This window comes from Magnolia sinica, chromosome 15, assembly GCF_029962835.1.
Source record: "Magnolia sinica isolate HGM2019 chromosome 15, MsV1, whole genome shotgun sequence".
NCBI lineage: Eukaryota > Viridiplantae > Streptophyta > Magnoliopsida > Magnoliales > Magnoliaceae > Magnolia > Magnolia sinica.
The window spans coordinates 19,568,394-19,587,671 of record NC_080587.1 but is presented as its reverse complement, the minus strand read 5'-3'; the positions used below and the strand labels follow the sequence as shown (position 1 = coordinate 19,587,671).

General features: G+C 40.1%; 1 protein-coding gene and 1 pseudogene across 8 annotated transcripts; both read left to right on the top strand.

The window, feature by feature from the left end:
• LOC131226855 (uncharacterized) overlaps positions 1 to 18,949 on the top strand; it is a 34,481-nt pseudogene extending 15,532 nt beyond the window's left edge.
• LOC131227262 (uncharacterized) lies at positions 4,945 to 9,446 on the top strand. Of its 8 annotated transcripts, none has more exons than XM_058223011.1 (4): positions 4,945 to 5,482; positions 7,019 to 7,124; positions 7,266 to 7,332; positions 8,856 to 9,446. In XM_058223011.1, exons 1-4 carry the CDS (start codon positions 5,414 to 5,416, stop codon positions 8,935 to 8,937), a joined length of 324 nt encoding a protein of 107 aa, XP_058078994.1. In that variant the 5' UTR covers positions 4,945 to 5,413; the 3' UTR covers positions 8,938 to 9,446. The 8 variants fall into 8 exon arrangements, 7 of the variants coding, with proteins under 7 accessions (XP_058078994.1, XP_058078991.1, XP_058078993.1 ...); XM_058223008.1 differs by having other exon boundaries at positions 7,266 to 7,350; XM_058223010.1 differs by lacking the exon at positions 8,856 to 9,446 and adding an exon at positions 7,503 to 8,849 and having other exon boundaries at positions 7,266 to 7,350.
• Positions 18,950 to 19,278: the final 329 nt, after the last annotated feature.

The window sequence follows — 19,278 nt, the reverse complement described above, 5'->3', positions numbered from 1 at the left end:
TCAATGCCCCTCTTCACAAGACATTTGTACATGCGGTTTGAAATCATCAATCCAGTGTGAGGAGGCGCAAGATAACGAAAGTTTAGGATTTTTTTGCAGAGCCTCCATTCGGCATCAACGTAATGGGCAGTTAGTGACATATATCCCTTTCGTTGATTGAATGCTGTCCACAAATTTGATGTCAGGCTAATTCAGAAAATTAATTCCAACTATCCTTTCAACTTGAGCTTCTCACTTTCATACATCTTCATGCACACCCTCTTTATTGTTGTATGAGAGACCTTCTCGTATCTGGCGTTAAGGCCTTTGACTAATTCAATAAAAAGGACTCTACCATATGAAATAGTCTTTCATTGGTAATAATAAATATGGCTGTCAACTCATTCACATGGTATCTGTTATACTTATAGATGGACAATGTACCTTGCGACGGACCCACTAAAGGTTGGGTAAATGAAAGTGTCTGTTGCCCTGAGGTTTGACTTGTCATTTTTCTATGATACTTTAAAATATGTTTCTTCAGAGTTGTGGTCGATCTATCTACTTATTTAGCATATTAAACCTTACAGTACTTGCATTGTATTTTCATTGTGCTGTTTTTTAAGGTTATTTCTTCAAAATCTTCCCACACCACCGATCTTTTTTTCGCTTTTCCTATGATCTGTGACTGTGGGATACTAATATCAATGGATACCTCTTCATCTTCTAGACTTAATCTTTCATCTTCTAAGATCATCAGCGATGTAACTGACAAACCGCCGAGGGTATTGGAAAGACCCTCACTAGCCATCTAATAGTTGAAAGATACTAAATCATATTAGCATTAACAATCTAATGCCTTAAAGATTTATACTAAACCCTAAATTAGTCACCCATCTAAGGTTGGATGGATTGTAATACTTTCATATTCCCATTTAAATGCCCACATCGAAAATCCAACAGCATCTCCCCATGTCTCTCTAGATAACATCATATTCTGATGCCAAATATCTAAGCAATGTAAAGATGTTTGATATTAGAAATGAAAAGGAAGAAACATATCTAGAGAGAAATGATGAGATGGAGCGCAAATCAGGCATGAACATTTAAATAGGTTATATGAAAGCATACTATCTATCTAATCTTGAAGTGTCCAAAATGAGACAATTTGAGTGATTTTTATGCCACAAAAAACACACTATCTATGTTTGGCCACATAGAAATCCTCAAATGGGCAACTAATTATCTAACTCACAAGTCACAATAATAAGCTAAGAAAAAAGCAATGTAATCCACACATATTAAGCTAACTATATAATGTGCAAGCACAATAATAAGCTAAGAGAAAAGGCAATGTAATCCATACATATTAAGGTAACTATCTAATGCACAATAATAAGCAAAGTAATAAGAAATATAAACCATAATTCCAAAAAATTAACCACTAATTGTTTAATTCAAATAAATAAAACACACTAGCAATTTAGGATTTAGGGTTTAGGGATTAGGTTTAGCTGTTTAGGCCTTAGGGTTTAGGGTTTACGATTTAGGGTTTAGGGTTATGGTTTAGGGTTTAGGTTTAGGGTTTGGATTTAGGGTTTAGTTTTGGGTTCAAGGTTCAAGGTTCAGGGTTTGGATTTAGGGTTAGGTTTTAGGTTTAGGGTTAGCTCGGCCGCACTCGAGCTAGGTTGGACACACCACAGGGAGTCCGACTGCACCACACCAGAGCCAGGCCACAGCGAGCCCGGTCTCACCGCACCCGAGCTAGGCTAGGCGCATCACACCTATTCCAAGCAAGTCCGGATGCACCACATTGAGCCCAGGCCACTCCTGAGTTTGCCTGGACGCAACACAGCGTGCCTAGGGCCGCTTAGAGCCATCCATTTGATGATTTATTTAATTAAAACAATAAACAATAAAAAATATGTGAAATCGAGCTGAACAGGTGTTGCTGTGCGGATGGGTGGAGGGGAGAGAGAGAGAGAGAGAGAGAGAGAGAGAGAGAGAGAGAGGGCTGGAGGAGCTTGAATGGGCAGGGTGGCCAAATGGGTACTCTCGTGCAGACGGGTGAAGGAGAGAGGGAGAGAGAGAGAGGAGCACTAGAGGAGCTCGAATGGGCAGGGTGGCCAGATGGGTGCTGCCGTGCGAACAAGTGGAGGAGAGGGGAGGAGGAACTCGAAATCAAGCCGAACGGGTGTGTCGGTGTGGACAGGTGGAGGAGAGAGAGAGGAGCCGGACAGGTGCTGTTGTGCGGTTGTGCCGGAGTAGGGGGCTCATGATCGGGTTGGGTGCTGCGGCCGGCTGGTTGGGTTAGGGTAGAGAATGGGTTTTTGTTTTTGTTTATATAGTACCCAATAACCGGATTGAGTTGGGTTTTGGTTTGGGTCGAGTTCGACCGGATTGAGTTTCGGTTCGAGTCAGGTCGAGTTACTATGTAACACGAACTCAACTCGGCCAAGTTTTGGATCGGGATAGGGCTACTCGATTCGAACCCAACTCTGTCATTTGGTTTGGGTCGAGTCGGACGAATCGAGTCCACCGAGTCGAGTCACCCTCTGCCTAGCTCTAGTCCCACCTCCCTTTCCTCTTTCTTCTCCTGTTCTCCTCCTTTGTTGGACATGCTATTGCTACATCAAATCTACCAGCTGGAATCCACCATTTTGCCAGAACTTCCAGTTGTTGTGCTATTATCTTTGTCTACAATCGAAAAGGGATTGACCACCATTGAAGAGATCGTCCGATGCACCCAACACATCTCAAATTTGTCTTCCCTGTCTCCAACACCTATATAACAGATTTTGTTCATTAGATTACACTACAATCTGTTGGTAGTGTATGCCATACTGCCATTGTTTTTAACAACACCGTCTCTAACATCAGCACCACTGTTCCCCACCAATTCGCTGTCATAGTCGCTGTGGTTAATAGAACCTGAAACCCACATCCAAAATCCTCTCTCATCTCCATCAAAATCTTCATCATCAGGAAACTGATGTTGTCTCAGCCCGCTGAGAATATCTGATCAGTCACTCTAACAAGCCACATCTATCCTTTGTAGTTTTCTTCTCCATCACTGTCCGGCCATCGGATCCATGATTCTCCATTTCCGCCGGATCTAAACCCATCTCCAAATCTAGCTGCATCATCCTTTGTTCAGATTCGGCATTGTCACTGCCGCTTCACCTTGATCATTAGAGTGGTTGTTGGAGGGGGGAGTTGTTTATTTGGTGAGATATTTTCCATTGTTGCGGGCACTTTGGGTCTTCATGAAAGTTTGTGCGGAAGAGTAGGCCCTCAGGATTCGACGGTTTACACGATATGGGATCTCCACAAAGCCGATGTTGAACTGTTCAGGTCTAGTAGTCCACCTAACCACTACTGGAGCATATGAGTCTAATCACCCATCTGATTCTACGGTATAGATGGCCCTTGGATTACAGTCTATGGCTTATATCGTTTAAGGGACAATCTAGATGGACAATATTAGTATCTCATTTTTCTTTGTACTCTCGTTGTTTCTTGATATGATTTTCACAAGAGGACCTCTTCCCATTTATAGGGAAGGACCAGAAGTTTGGATGAGACCAGAGATTATTCAGTCATATCGTTATCTCCTCATCTAAATCTTTGTTTAAAGTTGAATTTGTAATTCAACTTTAGACGGAAGAAAGAAACAAGATTAATAAAAAAGAGGTTAAACCTCGTGGGACCCACCCACTAGTGATTGCCCACGAGTGGGCCCCATGGGCCTATGTCCAACACTTCATTTGCAGGATGGGGTATTCTTATTCGTCAAGTTGTAGATTTTGATTGGTGCCGAGGGCCTTGATTAGTCTTTCTTGTGCCTTCATGCCTTTGACAATGTATCTTCATCGTAACATGCCTTTTGATAAGATGCACTTTTCTTTTTTCCTTTCTCATTTGTGTCTGGTGTTTTGAACTGGACCCGTTTGTGCCGGGTGTATGGACTAGACCCATTATTCTGTTGGGCGTATCGATTGGACCCATTTGTGCCGGGTGTATGGATCAGACCATTTTTTTATGTCGAAATATCTGAAGCTATCGGAAGAGCAATGGTAGATATCCTAGCTACTGGAAGTGTGTATCCACCGGAAGAGCAATGGGTGAAATCTAGGCCATTAGAAGTGCCACTAGATCATTCATCAGACATTGGTGCCAATGGTTCACATCCCAGAAGTCATCAAAAGTATCTACTTACCTGATGCTACTCGTTGTTTCGTTGCCTCATTTGTTCACCTCACGTTATTGTTGCATTTCACTTCTGCTTTTGCGTAAATGTTCATCGTACCTTTCAAACTCAAGTTACTCATTTCGGAGAGCCTTGACACTACAAGAAATACCCTTACTAGGGGCGTTTTTATCATAGGCGGCCACAACAAACACCATTGTAGATGGAAATCAGGGGTGTTTTTATGTGGCCGCCCGTGTAGGATGAAGCCACTGCCGCACATTCCAAATTTTTTTTTTAAAAAAACACCTAAAATATATTTCCCCAGATCGCCCGCCCGAACTCCAAAAGGCGCTTCTTCTCCCGCACGCCTCTTCTCTCCAAAAACCTTCTCCCCTCTTTCTATTCCTCGTCAGGGACACCTCTTCTCTCCAAAAGAATTCTGTTGCTGCTTATTTGGTTAATTAGCACTCCCTTAATCATCTCTCCCTCTCGTCTCCTGCGCTTCTCCCATCTCCAAATCTCACTCTCTCTTATTTCTCTTCCTTTCTTCCCATTCTCAGGGTTCTTAGATAAGATCTACAGCTACAGATTGAGTACGCCTAGTAACCTACGGACGTGGTCATCAACGGTGAAGAGAATAGAAGAAATCTGAGAAGGCACTTGACAGTACTCTCTCTCTCTCTATTTTTTCTCTTTTGATGGCCAGCAATTAGGCAGCATCCATGGCAGCAGCAGCCATGTCTGCCGCTACCCATGGCCCCCTACATGTTTGAAGAAATGCTTCAACCACGATTGGTAAACAAATAGGCCCTCACGCCTAAAGCAAATATGCTGGCTAGACCTGGGGCACCCTCTTTGGATTAACTATTTCAGAACATTGGAATCACTTCTTTTTTTTCCATCTCTTCTAACCCTATTGGTGATTGAACAGAACATCTGAATCACTTTTGTTTGATTGCACAATGCTTCTCCCTTTCTATCTGATTATACAGCAAACATCATTATGCATGTCAGCTCAACTTCTCTTCTCCTTCTCCATGGATCTGAAATAAATCAGGTCTAGTGGTCTGATACTATTAGCTTCTCCACAATCTAAACAAGTGGACCTCCACCGCATTTAAATCTGTTTTTATATATTTTTTTATACCTAGATTTTTATCATATGAGTGCATGCTGCATTTGGCTTGATTTTTGGGCCAGGGAATTCAGTGGGCCCACCTCACAAACAGCCTAGCTCTCTACATGCGCTCCATGTTAACACGCATGCCTATGAATCCCGATGTCTCAGTCTTGTTAGCAGGCCTATATAGAGTTAGTCTCATTTCAACCCCAGTCATGTTCGATATAGTTATGCTGTGTTTTTGCTAACTTTATCTTATTTCAAACCCTTAAAATGGTTTTATTGTATAGTCTTTATGACACTTGGGTGGGATATAAATTGATGAGCTGCAGGATAAAAGTAGAGGGAAAAGAAATTAGTGCAAAAGCTTCTTGAGTAGCATCTTATGCCCTTTTCTTTTTCTCTAAGAAGGGAACAATCATAAATACATTCCCATTCTTTACTAGCAGTGTGTGTTGAGATTGAGATCCATGAATTTGATGTAAATGAGTGAAACTTAATCTTGTACACATGAATGGTCTTGAGAACTGTTCCTGTACAAGTCTTGGTAGAATAAGCTTTATTCCATGAGTGCTGCATTGGGGCCCACTTGTGTGTGTATGGCATCCAACCTATCTATCAAGGCAGCTTCACCATAGAAGTTGTTACTATCCATCAAAGTTGTTGCTATCTATCAAGGTTACTATCCATCATGGTTGCCACACCATAAAAGTTATTACAAGTTTTTGTAATATAAGCTTTATTCCATGAGTGCTACATTGGGGCCCACTTGTGTGTATATGGCTTTATTCCTTGAATGCTACTATGTATAGAAACTATTTGAGTTGTAGATATTTTTCTCTAGATGGCAAATGGAACAGATCTTCCCAATGCCGTCTATCATGATTTAAAGATGGCAGCATCATGTGTCACACACCACAAATCCTCTCAACTACATATGTGGAGCATATGCTGGCTGATTGATCTGCATGAGTACTCAGGCATGCTCCACACAGTGGGGCTCATGGTCTGGATAGTTTTGCATTAGTGCCACATGTGAGGAGTAGTCACCACCATTTTAAATGGAGTCTGGCCCATTACGTACGATGATGTGCTATCTCACAATAGTTTGCTTCTTTGCATGTTTTATATGTTCTTATGAGTTCTAGAGTTAAACTCAAGGTTGTATTAATGAATCAAATGATGCTGGCTCCATATCAAAATTTTTGTTACTTGCATTCCAGCGGTGTTTAAGCTCTGTCGTCTTACAGGGCATTGGATTGTTTAAATTGTAACTATTTGAAAAGGGCTTAGTTGCACGATTCTTTTGAGTTCTAACCAGGTGCTCTTCCCACTTTGAGTCACGCTTCAAATTCTTGCTCCTGCTCCCACTTCCTAGATGCTGATACTTGATAACATTTTGAAGTAGACACTTCCCGACTCCCACACCTAAGTCTGTTGTTGCTTTGCTTCATGCAATGTGCAACTATTCAAGAGAATGTTGGCATTTTTTTTAACCTATAAAAAAGAATTCTAGCATTGTCTTTTCAGTGGTCAAAGGTGGAAATTTGTTGTCTGCTATGCATCATGTTGTGAATTTTGAACAGGTGTTGATGAGAGACTTCAGCTCAGTTTATAAACTTTTGCATGGTTCTTTTGCAAATAAAATGCTATTTCAAAAGATTGAAGTCTCATGAAAGCTTAATATGTTGTTTGTCGGATTTAATGCTAACTCATGATTTTTGCAGGTTGGATTGGCTAAAATTCTGGATTTATATTATGAAGATCTGTACACCCTCCCTAACAAACAGTCCTCATCTGGGTTGGTTTCAGAAATTTCAAAATTATCAAAGAGTAAGGTATTGAAGTTCCCTTCTTCTTCTTCTTAAGGTCTGAGCATTGAGTGATGAGTGGAACTTGTATAATGACATTGAAAAAATATGCATTGTTAACATCAGCATCTAATCTTTAGATGGCTGTTTCATTTTGTGGCAGAGGAGCTCTTCATCATTGCAAATGCTATCTATTACATTTGCTGGTGGATGTTTTCTGGTAGCCATTGGTATTCTTGCTCAACTTTGTAACCCTCACCTCTTCAAGGCTAGAAAATCTCCAGCCTTGAGTTTCTTTTCTCTAAGCCTATATATTCCCACCACCGAGCCTTAAGTTGTTTGTACTTATAGTGGTATTCTTATCATATTCACTCTAATTTTATGATGTTATTTTGCCAAGACTACCAAATGAGGCCGCAGCTTCATTTCTCAATTCCATCATTCATGCAAATAATGTGGAACAGTGGAAGTGAGATCCTCGACTTCCATTCTTATGCATTCCAAGATAAGATGGTTTCTTCTAGCTTGAATTTTTAATATGCTATTTTAAATCAGTTTGTTCCTTCATTGGAGGACGATACTACTTTCATCCAAGAACTATTTGTGAGAATGAGATATTAATCCACTACTTCTGCAGAATCAAAAAATAATTTGGTATTTTTTTCTTGTATCTGTGAATCTGAGCTGGATACGTCTGTCAAATTCAGGGTGAGGTTTTCGGGTTCTGCTGTTTTTCTCGTAATAGTGATGATAATCAAACCCTATATGTCTCTTGGAACACTATATCATGGGAGAGAGTTAGATCAAAGAAAATAGTCCATGACCCTATTTCTGCCTTCAATGTTTCAGCTGATGGAGAATTCCTTGCAGTGTAAATCTTCAATTAATGCTTCTTATAGAAGAAGAATTTTGATTCCATTTTATAGGCTTTCCGATTTGAGTGATTGAATCGGTTTGAAGAACTGACATTTTTCTATCATTCGTATGGTAATTGTCTGATATTGGTTGTTCTTGACACTCTTCATGAAGTGATGGATCAAGATTCTACTCGAGGATCACACATCTGGTTAAAATTTTTCAAGTAGCTCCATTTCTACTCACACATTTTCTTTGTCATTGTTATCTGTTTTCTGTTCTATCCTGATTCTTGCTTCCGTTGAACAACTGAAAATTTCATGCAGGCTTTTTGGGAGTTTCTTAAATATTTTGATTCGATGGAGTTGTTTCTCAGTTTTATGTCTAGCCTTTAGAAAATTTTCAACATCAACATGCACAGAATTTATTCTTGTTGGAAGCTTCCTCACTGCTCAATACAGCCAACCAAATCGATCTCTCCTTGGAAGTCATCTTATCTTGGAGACACCTTGATTTCTGGATTTGCATTTGATCATGGCAATCAGCAACCCGACTTTCCACATCTTCATCAAACCATGGGGCTTCTTGAAAGGAGGATTCTGACCTTTTGGAAGTCCCAAACTCACCCACTGAATTTGCTCCATCCATCATACATACATACAAGCATGCACTTTTTTAAACTTCATGCATCTTTAATAATAATAAAAAGTTGTTTGGAAGCTGATATTTAAACCCAACCTGATTGATTTGCATACACCTGTTCTCCATTTTGGGAATTGGAAAGCTACTCGTGTTTATTTTCTTGCTGTTTAGTCCCGATTCATCTCTCTCTCTCTCTCTCCCTCTCTCTCTCTCTCTCAAATTCTATTTTTTTAATTACTGTTTTGCATTGTACGAGGGATGATGATTTGGAGGAGCTAGAGAAAAGCAATGTATTGTTGATGGGTCCAACTGGCTCAGTTATGGCCTCTGCTTTATAAAGGCATAGAAGTGTTGGTTGTCTGCTAATTCATTTATCTATCACATTATTCTTGGTGCTTGCCTTGAGGATCTGTGGATTTTTGCCTTCACGTGGACTGCGGTTTATGATCTTGCTTACATACTATAATATTAATTGTAAGGACATGGAAGACATTGCTTGCAAAAACATTAGCTCTCTTTGTGAATGTGCCATTTGTCATTGCAGATGCAACAACGTTAACACAGGCAAGTTCATTTCTCATTTTCTCATTAGCTTCGTACATCTACAAAATCACTCTTTCAACTGTTTGTTGGCATTCTGATTTTTGTAGGATTGCATTTTATATGGTTTGACTCATTGTTGTGAACTCAGCTGGTTGACTTGGGACTCACCCAAATCAACTCAGAACAGCCATATTCTGAGTCAACTTTCATTTGCATTGACTTGGTATTACTTGGCTGGCTCATGTCAATAGAACTCAGCTGTCATTCGGTTTTCTACTTAAATATCCAGGGCTGAGGCAGAACACGTTGCACCACTTGAGGTAGGCTTATTTTCACTCCAAGCTTCTTTTCTGTCATTTCATCATTTTTCTGTAGGCTGACTGATTTTTTGAGTTTGGAACTGTGTTCTTGCTTCACTTGTGTAGGAAGAAGAGGCTCTCATTTCAGCTCATTAAAAAAATCCAGATAGAAGAGGCTTGCCCCAATTGCTTTTGTACTTAAGCTGGTTTTGCAACATTGAGTGCCGGATATGAGCAACACCAATCTATATATTATTTTTAGTGCATTTGGGTATTTACGGCTTTTGTGGTGGATGTAATGTGTTATGCCCTTTTCTCTCTGGATGAATCCAAATTCTGAAGGGCTTCTTACTCTTGCCTTTGTACCTAGAAAGCAATTATCTCTCAAGTGTAGACAAATTCCATTTCAGTCCAATAATTCCAATGTCTTGATGATTGTTGTTTCCCTTTTCAGGATAATTTCAATTCTGCAATTACATATTACCATAAGGTCAGATACTACTAGCCATTTTTGTTGCTATTGCATTGCTTGAAATTTGCACGTTAGTTTAAATTGTATAATCCATGGAATCAAACAGAATATGATCAAATTTCCTTCCTGTGTTATAGGGGAACTCCAATTTACGCATTCTATCATTTCAGCGAGTGTTTGTTCCTTTTATCATCATCATCATCATCATCCACATCTAGAACTGCAAGTTTTTTTATTTTATTTTTCCATTTGGCAGAAAATAAATTAATTAAGTCAATGCAACTTTGAATTTTTTTGCCCGATTTTGTTTTGCACTTCACAATTGAGCAATATTTAAAAGCTTTGTTGGTTTTACAATCAGGCTTTGTGGTTGAAACCCGATGATCAGTTTTGCTTCATCCAGATTTATATGATCTTATTCATAGGTTGGATGATAAACAAACATTAAGAAACATTACACTAGGCTTTAGGAAGTCTTTAATGGTAGGGTGTTCAAATTGAAGTAGCTTGTCAGGAAACCTTTGTTTATGCCTTGCCTAGAAATCTTTTTTTATAACCTGCTATTGGTGCAGGTACACTTACAAGTTGGGGCATAGGTTATTCAATGGTTTGTACATTTGGAGTTAGAGGCAGTCATTATCAGAATTTAGTGTGGGGGAATATACCTGTCTGTTGCATATTTCTCTTTAATATTTGTGCGAGGCTATTTTTTCTAGGGCTCTTTTTTTCTGCTATCTTGGTAATTAGCTGCTTATGATGGTACCTAATCATGCTCGTTGGCAACTCTAAAATTCTAAGATCTTTTTAACCAGACAAGAATTCGCTGCTGTTAATTTACTTCAAAATTTTCTTGAGTTCAACATTTCCAACTTAAGAATTTCAAGGAGTTTTGGTTATTGTGTAGGTGCTAACAATTTAATACTAATGGAAATTGCTCATAAGATTGCAAACAAGATCAAAGCGAATGTGAGATTTTCTGCCTATATAGTTATCCCAATGTGGCCTAAAGGTGATCTGACAAGTGTTCCTACACAGAGGATTCTTTTTTGGCAGGTGATCTCCACCGACTGTCTTTGATTTTAGTTTTTATTAGGAATCTTAGACATCTTGAGAGGCTTTAGTCATTGAATGGGAAATTTAATTTATGTTTTTTTTTTTTTTTTAAATTATAAATTTTATCATTCATCCTTTTGTACTTTGTATGATGTAATGTTTATTTATATGGAGACCTTTTGATTGCTGCAGAATAAAACAATGCAAATGATGTATGACATAATTTATAAGGCCTTGGAAGAGGTTGGGCTCGAGAAAACATATGCGCCGCAAGATTATTTGAATTTTTTCTGCCTTGGCAATCGTGAGGCTGTAGATGGAACTGATGCTTCATGTGGAAGTCCTGCGTCAAACACTCCCCAAGTAATTCTTTTGTTCCTGAAGCATTTTTTGTAGTTTTATATTTCATGACATTTTCTTTTCTCTTTTGTTTTGTGGGTAAGCTGGAATTAAGCCCATGACTTCATTCTCGTAGTCTTTCTCTTTACCACGTGGACATTGGGTATGGTTTGAAACTTGGAGCTGAGACTCTGTATTCTACTGAGTCACTCAATTTTTCTAGAAACCAAGCACCAAATGATGCAGTAAACTTTGTGCTCACGTGGTTTGATTCTGGCTTAATTATTGACTTGGTTAGGAACCAACTCAATCTTGAGTCAATTATGGATGTCTTTTTTAAAATCTATCTGTAGCACCCATGCCTGTACAAGGCATACCATCTACATGCCACCATATGTCCTAGCATGACAAGCAGGTGCAAGATCCAAGCCATCCATCAGGTGGGTTCAGATAGTATGAAATAGCAGGTTTTATGGAGCTTGAATATACCATATTCAACATGAAAATTTTCATGATACTAAATACTTATGCATTAGCTTGATTTTCCACTAGTATTGGCAAGATAATGTGTTGAATGAGTTGACAGAATTGCATGTTTCTCATCAGTGCTTACAGTGTGACGAATGATGCAAGCATTCTGACGAATGATGTGAATGGTCATCATGTCATGTTGTATTGCTTCAAAAACTTTAGGGAACATACTAAGGTAATTTCTGATGAAGTTTTTCTGAATTATAACTATTTCTTTGGTAGTATTTTTTGATATCTGCCAATAGTATTTCTTTGCCTTGAGTAATAGGTGTTCCATATCTGCATTACTTGATATCTGTTAGTCTTGTTACCAAACAGGGGCTTGTCACACAAGTTCTGTATATCGATAAATATTTTTAATTGAAAACATTTGAAGCTATCTACCTTGTAGTTTGAAGACTTGCTTGAATGATCCAAATAGGAGTCTGTTGAATTTTGGGCCAGGTTACTCTTGTCTGCTTCATTTTCTTTTCATCTCTATTCTCATTTTAGTTTTTATGAAATTGGATTATTGGGTAATTCAAATTCTTGTCATTCAGTCATAGGGTTTTGATAGTTATACAAATAGAGATTTAATAGTTAGACCGATGGTGATTTGATTGTAGGACAGCAGTTATAGGAAAGGATTAGTCAAAATATACCGGCGTCTCTAACCAAATTTACATGCATTTCTCATCACTTCTACCGGCATTTTCTTACAGCTTTTAGCGGCGTTTGTAAGAGTTTTTAGCGGCGCTTCATTAGCGGTGCTTTTATAGTTTTTAGTGGCAGTCACAGAAGCACCAGTAAAGTATAGTTTGCGCCGGTCAAAGTCACGCCGCTAAAAGGGGACAGCGCGTCCGACCGCCGGTAGTACTTGTACCGGCGGTTTTGGCCTCTAGTAAAGGCCTATTTTCTTGTAGTGTGATTTTGGGAGGGATTATTATAGTATATTAGAGCAATATTATTATATTAGAAAATTTCTTTATTTGTTAAGATGTGTATCTGGTAAGATCTCTCTAGATCTCTCATCGACTCTGTATTCATGTTATTTTCAGTGAATTAGAGATATGCCAATTTCCACACAAGCCTCTTGTGGTTCTACACTCTTAATATGTGTTGCCATGGTTCTCTAACTCTTCTTTTTTCCAGCTATCAAGGCCAGTTCATATTGTCTTCGTCATGCCTGATGTGGATCATGAACAGGATGCAAATACAACTTTGACACTCACCTACGTTTATTCGTGTGTGCTTCAGTCATGTTCTAGAGTCAATTGAGTATCATTTCACTTGTTTATGATGGTTGCTGCCTCGATCACATATAGAGCATGCATTTGTTCATGGAGATTTAGGTTATTAGAACTGAAGTGGGATTCAGTTCATGACTAAAGCGGGTTTCAATCATGATCTCAAATCAGGTGGGTTTCAGTTTACATGTTTGTTGCAGAACCACATTCTGCTCACACCACATATAGAGCATAAGTTTGTCCATAAAGATTTAGGTTATTAAAACTGACTAATGATCACTGCTAGTTGTCAAATGTTACTTAATGTACATTCCCATGTAGTACATCCAAACCATGCAAAAGGTGGGCCCTATCAAGAAGATCATCTGCTGCCTTGAATACATGCCTGGATCCTCCAAAATGCCCTAGAGACCAGAGTACCCACGACAAAACAAGAAGACATGAACGTGTGTGATTGATTGCTGAGATTCACGCTGGAACATCCACTTTCAAAACAAAAGAAGATAGGAAAACATATTGATTCTGACTCAGAGAGACAAATGCACTGCTCCTATAGTGTATCGGGACTGACCTTGTATTGTATCAGTACTGCATTAGTTTTTGTTAGTCACTGTCCTAGCCAGTGTAAAGAAAACTTAGTTGACTCAATCAATGCTTACATTGAGTTAAAGGATTAACATCATAAAGACTGAAAAGAAATAATTGAGCATTTGGAACACTGCATTGAGATCTCGATTCCGCCATCCCGCCCCCCGGATAATCAGATTATGTCACAAACACTTGGAAACTGTAATAAAAGGATATGGAACAATCTAAATATCTGCATTCCGAAGAAGCTAAAATGGGAGAAGGTATTGCAATGGGAGCAATAAAGAAAGACAAGTAATTGAGGTGGAATGGTTAATCAATAATCTTGCTTGCTTTTGCTTGGTTGATTGGATATGATATTGTCATTATAGGTACTGCAGAGCCTAGCCCTTATAAAATGGCCTTGTTTTTGCTTGACTCTGCCGAACTGAAGAAAGTTGACCATTAATATCGTCTTACACTTCCAACAAATTTGGGTGGGCTTTTAGATGGTAATGGGTAAAAGTTCTATGATCGACAGCCCACCAGACATCAACCTTCTTTTTTCTGAGCTCTTTGAATAAGCCGTGGCAGGGGCATGCATTGACATTGGTCACTTGCCAACCAGCCATGGAGGGTTGAATGAGGAATGAGGTCAGATACTGCTAGAAATTGTTTTGTAGTTTGTCAGAAATACTGTTCTCAATGCGTGAAGTAGGGCCCCTATTTTTAGCCAATAGGATTATGTGATGCCATTAAAGAGGAGTTACATGTAGTCTGGCGAACTATTAAACCGATGCTCATGTGCTAAGATATTCTATTATGCCTTCTCTTTTCGGGTAGAACAAGTAGAATCTCAGCTGTGAGTTCCGTAGTGCAACACTTCAGTTTTAGATCACACTAGTTTAGAAACAATTACACAAAATACCACATCCCATACAAAAGTTCAAACACTCAATCAAGGGAAATCTTATGCGGATCTAGGCTTATACATGCTAGGGTCGGATCAATCAAACTTATACACCAAACAAGAATCAAAGGAGAGTAAATTCATCCACATATGCACAAAAATAATTCCCTCAATCTAAGGAATTTAGAAATTTCAATTCGGAAAACCCTAGGATTGAAGAAAGGACATAAAATTGGGGATTTGAATAATTTAGGGTTAGGTTTAGGGATTTTGGGTGAAAGAGGAGTGAAAGAGAGGAGAGAGACGAACCAGAGAAGTACCGCACGTGTGGACAACAGCAATGGCCCAGACGCACGTGCGTGTGATCCTGGCCGCACGTGTGTGGGGCCCACTATTCAGAAAAAGGCTAGCTTGGCCCTGGTCGGCCAGGGGTGGACTCCAAAACCCCCAAATATCAGCTCGATCCGATGCACGGTTTGTGCGTGGTGCTCCGCCGAAGTTTCAGCCCTCCTGTAGGGCCAGATTCTGGAAATCTGCTGTAGAGAGAAAAACGGCTGCAATAGAGGATGGATTTGAAGCGTAGATGATTGTAGGAGAAGAGAAATATGGATGAAAGAAGGTGGGGGCGAATTGGGATAGGTGTGGCTTCGCACCACGGTAGTCAGCCCTTCGAGGAAGGGAGAGTTTCGCACCCAATTGAATCTCCACAACTCAAAAATTTAGAGGAGCAGAAAAATGCAGCAATTTTATTAATCTTCATTGAGTTAAAAAGACTACAAGGGGTGCCTATTTATAATAAAACCCTATACTCCAAAACTCGCACCATATGAGCAATCTATTACTTGGCGATGAAGTAATAAAAAATAGCAACTAATTAAAGTAATCTAAACCATCCATGATACTTCTAATAACAATAATAATCAAAACCTAAAGTACTAAATTAATTGGAATAGTAGGCCACGATCATGAGAATCCATGGTGGGATTCACATGACTATTAGGTCTACTCTAACGAACCAAAACACAGCCCTCTAACTAGGAGGTCCTCCCTGAATGTCGTCATTGATTCAGATCGATGGTGGGGCCCTCCTCCTTCTTGCGTACGTGCGTAGGGGGGGGGTGCTGTGAGTTCCGAAGTGCAACACTTTAGTTTCTCACAGTCAACGGTTGTCATTGATTTGCCGAAGAGCACAGGGCCCATAACTAACTCTAGTCCATCTACCTCTCTGATTATTGTATCCAAGGATGGAGTTGAAGAGGCTACATGTAACATTTGTTCTAGAGGAGTTACCGGGTCCCGTTGCACTTGGATGTGAATAGGGCTGTGAATTCCATTTCCATAGGAATGGGGCCTATTTTTCGGTGACCCAGACTGATCTTCTGATGGGCCCCGCATTGGACAGAGGGTGTCCTAGAAACCTTTCAAATTAGAAGATCTTAACCACCAATTGTTTTTGCTCTTCTTCCTGACTGTTGCTTTATTTATTTATTTGTTTAATTTGTTTTGTGAACCATCTATCAGTTGCCAACTGATTGATGGGCTCGGATCCTGCAGTAGGGGACCTCCTTTTGGGGCATTTATCTGCAGATGGTCCCATCAGATCAACGAAGATGCTGGCCATGTAGAGGCTGAAAAATTTTTGGCACATTGATCGCTGCATGGTCCATGATATGGATGCAAGTTGGCCTACTCTTCAGATCATGTTCTGATGGATCATGCTCTGGCACGGTGGCTGTTCACACCTGCCGAGTGTGTCGTGTGCAATTGAACCTTCACCCCTTGTGAGGCACTACAAACAGCCTTTGGCCCACCAAGAAGACATCACATCTGGACAATCACTATCATCTGTGGGTGCGGACCATGAATCTCATCAGGTCTCAGACTTGCCCACCTGAATATGATTGATCAGAAAGTGGGCTGTCACCTGAAGGTCCAGAATGTGAGGTGTAGAAATTCAATGTTTTTGTGGGCTTTACACTGTCCAGTAGCTGAGTCACCACCAGGCTTGGTTCAGTTGGTTATCCCATATTGAATTTGGTCAAGGATTCTCGTCTTCTTTGCTTTCTGCTGTGTGATGGATTCATCAGGACCGCATCAAATAGTCTTGGACCTCAAACCATAGATCCCCCACCTATGGAGTCTATGGACTGGATGATTCAACACTATTTACACCCCTATGCATCATTATAACCCTAGCAAGTCCCCAATGTGATTTATGCTTGGTGTACAGGAATTGTTTGTGTGCCTAAGAAATTCTGTGTTGTGTGTGTGTGCGTGTGTGCGTGCGAAATAATGCACTGACACCTTCATTGCTTTTCCTCTTTAGGTTCTTTGAAGAGGATTCATGCACATCTTTCTATACGTTGTAAAATATAGGATGCTCTTGGGAGTGCTTTTTCCATCTTGCAGTCGATTTTCAGTGCTGACTCGCTACAGAACCCTGGGCCCAGAGCTAACTCGCTTCCAACTTGGAGCACTGAATCTAGCACTGAATCTGTGGGTGTCAATGGAGGAATTACAGGTGACATCTTGCTTTCAACTCAGAACACTATCTGTGGATGACAATGAAGGGATTGAAGATGACATCTTGCTCTAAGTTCCTGATGTGATTGATACATGCTTGTGTAAAAGAATTTGCATGCAGGAGGAATTACAGGGTCCTGCTCAGCAGCCAACATACAGGATTCCATAGATGTGGGGTCCATCTTATGTTCCAACATATAGGAAGATCCTAACCCTTTGACTGGTAGCCAAGAAGTTGACAGTGCAAGCACTACATTGAGAATCCACATTCAATGGATGCCAAACAGCAAAGGCTTTCTCCATCCACAGTGGGCCCTGTAAGGTCAATGTATGGATTTCTAAACCATGGTCCCCTCATGCACAACATCTCGTGCTTTGGAAAACTGTAGATTTGCTTCTGAGTAGGACATTGTAATTCCTTCTATCATTAATAAAAGCTTGCAGTTTATGCATTACATATGCATATAGATAGTCAGGCTGATTTTGTGATGGACAGGCATGGTTTGTACCATACTTTTAAAACTTTCCAACTTGAAAGTCAGCCAACTCAACTTGACTCGGTGAGATTTCAAGCCTGAGTTGCTAGGAAAGTCGGACCTGAATTCGACTCACTGCTGATTCGGGGGAAGGCTTGTCGAGTCGACTCAGCCACTTGGGAAGACTCGGTGCAACATGCTGTGACTCGAACTGAGTCACCCAGTGAGTCACAATGTTATTTTCTTTAAAATGTTAAGGTTGATGAGGGTAATTGATCCAACAAATGTTGATAAAGGAGAGGATTTAACCAAGAAATCATCGTCAAGGAGTCTCAATGCATGACTTAGTGGTAGACACACTGCGTTTCAACATTGAAGTCATGGGTTTGAGTGCCCATGTGGGGTGTGTGTTTGTATTAAAAAAAGAATAAGAAAAAAGACATCATCAAGTAGTGTGATGCTTTAATAATCTTCAAAAACTAAAAAAAGTTTTTTTTTTTAAGCTTTAAGTTTCAATTACACACACACACACCACACATTAATAACATTGACTATTTAGATATCTATTGGTAATCCTAATATTATTAATTTATAAATTATGAGTCAGGTCAGGTCAAGTCTTTAGGGTGCACCCGACATGGCTGAACATTGATAACATAGATTATAATTTATAAACAGCAAGAGATAATTTTGTTATTTATCTTTATTTTTTAGTTATGACACATGAGTTATGTCCATGGTTTTCAAATAGATATCAACAGGACGCTTCATCCAGTGAGCCCTCAGACAGGGATAAAACCCACATCTACTAATCGACTCCTCTTTCGGAACTGCATATTGAGGCCGTGCCAAAGTGCAAGGAACCATCTTCCCCGGCCAAGCCTCTGCTGAAAAGCAGGGAATCATCCCCTTCATCTTTCACGCCTTCCGAATGCCCCGAACCATCAGTCACAGACCTGACTTCTGTGCCGGCTGTAGGAAGAAGCAGCCCTCTGGTCTTGGGCAGCAGGATTTGGGTGTACCCACGTGGGACCAACATGAAGCTACCCGAAGGTGTGATCCTGCTGCCCATAACTGAGGACAAGTGGGTCGCTGCCAGGCTGGAGTGCGCCGAAGCCAAGTGACTAAATGGATCCTCTCTGTTTACCTGTTAGGGGGAGTAGAAACTGTTTACCTTTACTAATGAACAAAAACAGAAACAAAAAAGAAAAGGAAAAGAAAAAAGAATGTAGAAGCCGATCATGGTTTATAACTAACATCTGCAGGCAATGCTGTGGAATATACCGGTTGCTGATGACAAAAACACAAGATGATATTAGCTGTTCTGACCTCTTTTGTTACATGAATTTTTGCTGGAAGAAGGTATTGTGACGTCTTCTTACTCCATGAAATTGAAATGATGTTGTTGATATCTTGTTTTGACAAAAGAGATTAGTGCCTGCAGCCACTGTAAACGCCACATGATTGTCCGTCAGTTGTGGAGAGGACGTACAAAGTGGGTCCCACTGATTTTGATCCATTGGTAGCCTGCAAATGGACAGTTAACTAGACTGGTCTATTGTAAATGATGAACCGGCAGAAATCTCCTTTTTTTGTTATTAGGATACTGCAATCAGTGCACTTCTCTCAGTGTCTGAGTCCCACCTGATGGATGACCTTGATCTTTGGATCATCATGCGGTGGTACAGTTGCGAAAGGGACCCAATAGGTGTACCAGCATGCCTAGTCTCTCTCAATTTG

Excerpts from the sequence above, each read along its gene's own strand:
- LOC131227262 (XM_058223006.1), top strand. The coding sequence starts at position 5,414 with ATGCGCTCCATGTTAACACGCATGCCTATGAATCCCGATGTCTCAGTC. Across the intron at positions 5,483-7,018 it reads TGTTAGCAGGCCTATATAGA|GTTGGATTGGCTAAAATTCT; the intron begins GTTAGTCTCATT and ends TGATTTTTGCAG. Across the intron at positions 7,351-7,502 it reads TGGTATTCTTGCTCAACTTT|ACTACCAAATGAGGCCGCAG; the intron begins GTAACCCTCACC and ends TATTTTGCCAAG.